General features: G+C 40.1%; 1 protein-coding gene across 1 annotated transcript; it reads right to left on the bottom strand.

Moving 5' to 3' along the window:
• Positions 1–1282: 1282 nt before the first annotated feature.
• LOC145803521 (uncharacterized) lies at positions 1283–1819 on the bottom strand. Its single transcript, XM_082896807.1, has one exon. The coding sequence runs from the start codon at positions 1817–1819 to the stop codon at positions 1283–1285; it is 537 nt and encodes a 178-aa protein (XP_082752933.1).
• Between the last annotated feature and the right edge of the window lie 312 nt (positions 1820–2131).

Here is a 2131-nt window from a genome sequence, read left to right as displayed (position 1 = left end):
ACATTAGTTGGTCTTGGCCAGTCAATAATGGTTTTAATTTTTCATGGGTCCACCGATATACCATCCCTGTTGATTACATATGCCCCGAAAAGGCTACGCTGTCCAACCAGAATTCACATTTGGAAAGTTTTGCATATAATTTCTTTTCCCTCAGAATCTATAAGGCAGTTCTCAAATGAAACTGGAGCACCCCAAGGTGAGGTACTCGGACGGATGAATTTCTTGTCTAAGAGCTCTTGGAGTTGGACTTTTAACTCTTTGAATTCGGAAGTTGACATCCTATAAGGAGCCTTGGAGATAGGTTGTGTTCCAGGTATTACATCAATAGTAAATTCAATTTCCCTATCAATTAAGTCCCCGGGTAGATCGTTGGGAAATACATCAGGAAAGTCACAAACCACACGAATAGTTTCTACACTAGTACTATCTAAAGATTCAGTCAATGCACAACACAAGTAGCTCTGACAGCTTTTCCTTAACAATTTCTTGGCTTTCATGAATGAAATCAAGTATAGCGGAGGAACTACCCCATTCCCAATGAAAGTAAACTCAGGCATGCCAGGTGGTTTGAACATGACAGTTTTGTTCACACAATCAATAGTCGCACAATATTTAGTTAGCCAATCCATACCCAGAATACAGTCAAAATGATCAATGTTCAAGGGTAGTAAGTCAACATACAATGTCATATCACCAATCAAAACATCACATGCCGGATATACATAAGCACATATCATAGAGCCCCCCGATGGTGTTGACACAGATAACAAATAATTCACAAGTTCTAACGGTCTAGTTAATTTCTGAGAAAAAGCATACGGGGCAAATGAATGCGTAGAACCAAAATCAATCAGTACATAGGCATCTTGAGCACAGATAGGGATTATACTTGACACTACTATTTCGATGTTCTGTACATCTCCAGGCACGAGTGCAAACACTCTTCCTTGCCTTAGTGTCTCATTTCCAGCATTAACTCTGACATTTGTTCTAGTATTGGCCCTTGCTACAGGAACAGATCCGGCTGAACTTGCCACTGGGTGGTTAACATTGTTAAACCTCATTGGACAATCTCTAATCATATGACCGATTTTGCCATACCGGAAACATGCACCCGATGCACGTTGACATATGCCCCCGATGCACGTTGACATATGCCTTTATGCCTCCTTCTATATTCTGAACAGACTGGTATAGATCTGCTATTCTGGCTTGAGCTGCTCGAAGATTCAGTATTTTGCTTTTTGTTTGTGAAGAAGGAACAACCTTTTCGAAAATTAGATCAAGGCCTTTTACTTTTCCATTTTGTCATTGGCATTTTAGCTTGTTTCATCGTTGCCAGAGTGCCTTCTGCCATTATTGCTCTATCCAAAACTTCCACATAGGTAGGCAATTTCAAAATGCCTACGCGGTCAAACACTTCTAGATACAGCCCCCTTTCAAATTTTTGTGCCTTCTTGTAATCAGTATACACCATATGTGGAGCAAACCGAGCCAACTTAGTAAATTTGTCCTCATACTCAGCCACGGACATCCCGCCTTGTTTAAGTTCTTGGAATTCAGACACTTTCCGATCTCGGAACCATTGAGGGAAATATTTATCATAGAAGATTGCATTAAATTGTGCCCATGTCATATTCCCATTACTGTTTCGGATTAGTAACCACCACCTTCGAGCTTCATCTTTCAGAGTATACGTGGCTAGAAGAATTTTCTGAACCTCAGAACAAGGAAATACTTCAAATAGCTTCTTCATTTCAAGTAACCATGTCTCAGCTTTTAACGGTTCAATGCCACCTAAGAAAGTCGGTGGTTTCATCTTCACAAACTTCTGAGCTAAACTTATGAGATCATTGTTTTCTGGCTCCACCTAGGCCGGTGGGAGAGGTTAGCATTGTTGCCTCTGTCGTTGTTAAGTCATTGCCTCCGTTAAAGCTACAAGCATTTGTTCCATTTGGCTCATTCGAGCCTTAGATGATTTAGTTGTTCCATCACTTCTTGTGTTGTCCATTTGCTATAGGTAAACATGACATTATAAACATAGGCAAATAGTCTTTTTTATATTATTTAGATTGTTTGTTCCCATATCTGTAGACATCCCATTTTTGACCGACCTTAAGACTCAGACGTC

The sequence above is a fragment of the Camellia sinensis genome, chromosome 12 (genome assembly GCF_055761805.1).
Source record: "Camellia sinensis isolate YWXY chromosome 12, ASM5576180v1, whole genome shotgun sequence".
NCBI lineage: Eukaryota > Viridiplantae > Streptophyta > Magnoliopsida > Ericales > Theaceae > Camellia > Camellia sinensis.
This window is presented reverse-complemented; position numbering and strand designations above follow the sequence as displayed.

Coding starts and splice junctions, on each gene's coding strand:
- LOC145803521 (XM_082896807.1), bottom strand. CDS start 1,819: ATGAAACCACCGACTTTCTTAGGTGGCATTGAACCGTTAAAAGCTGAG.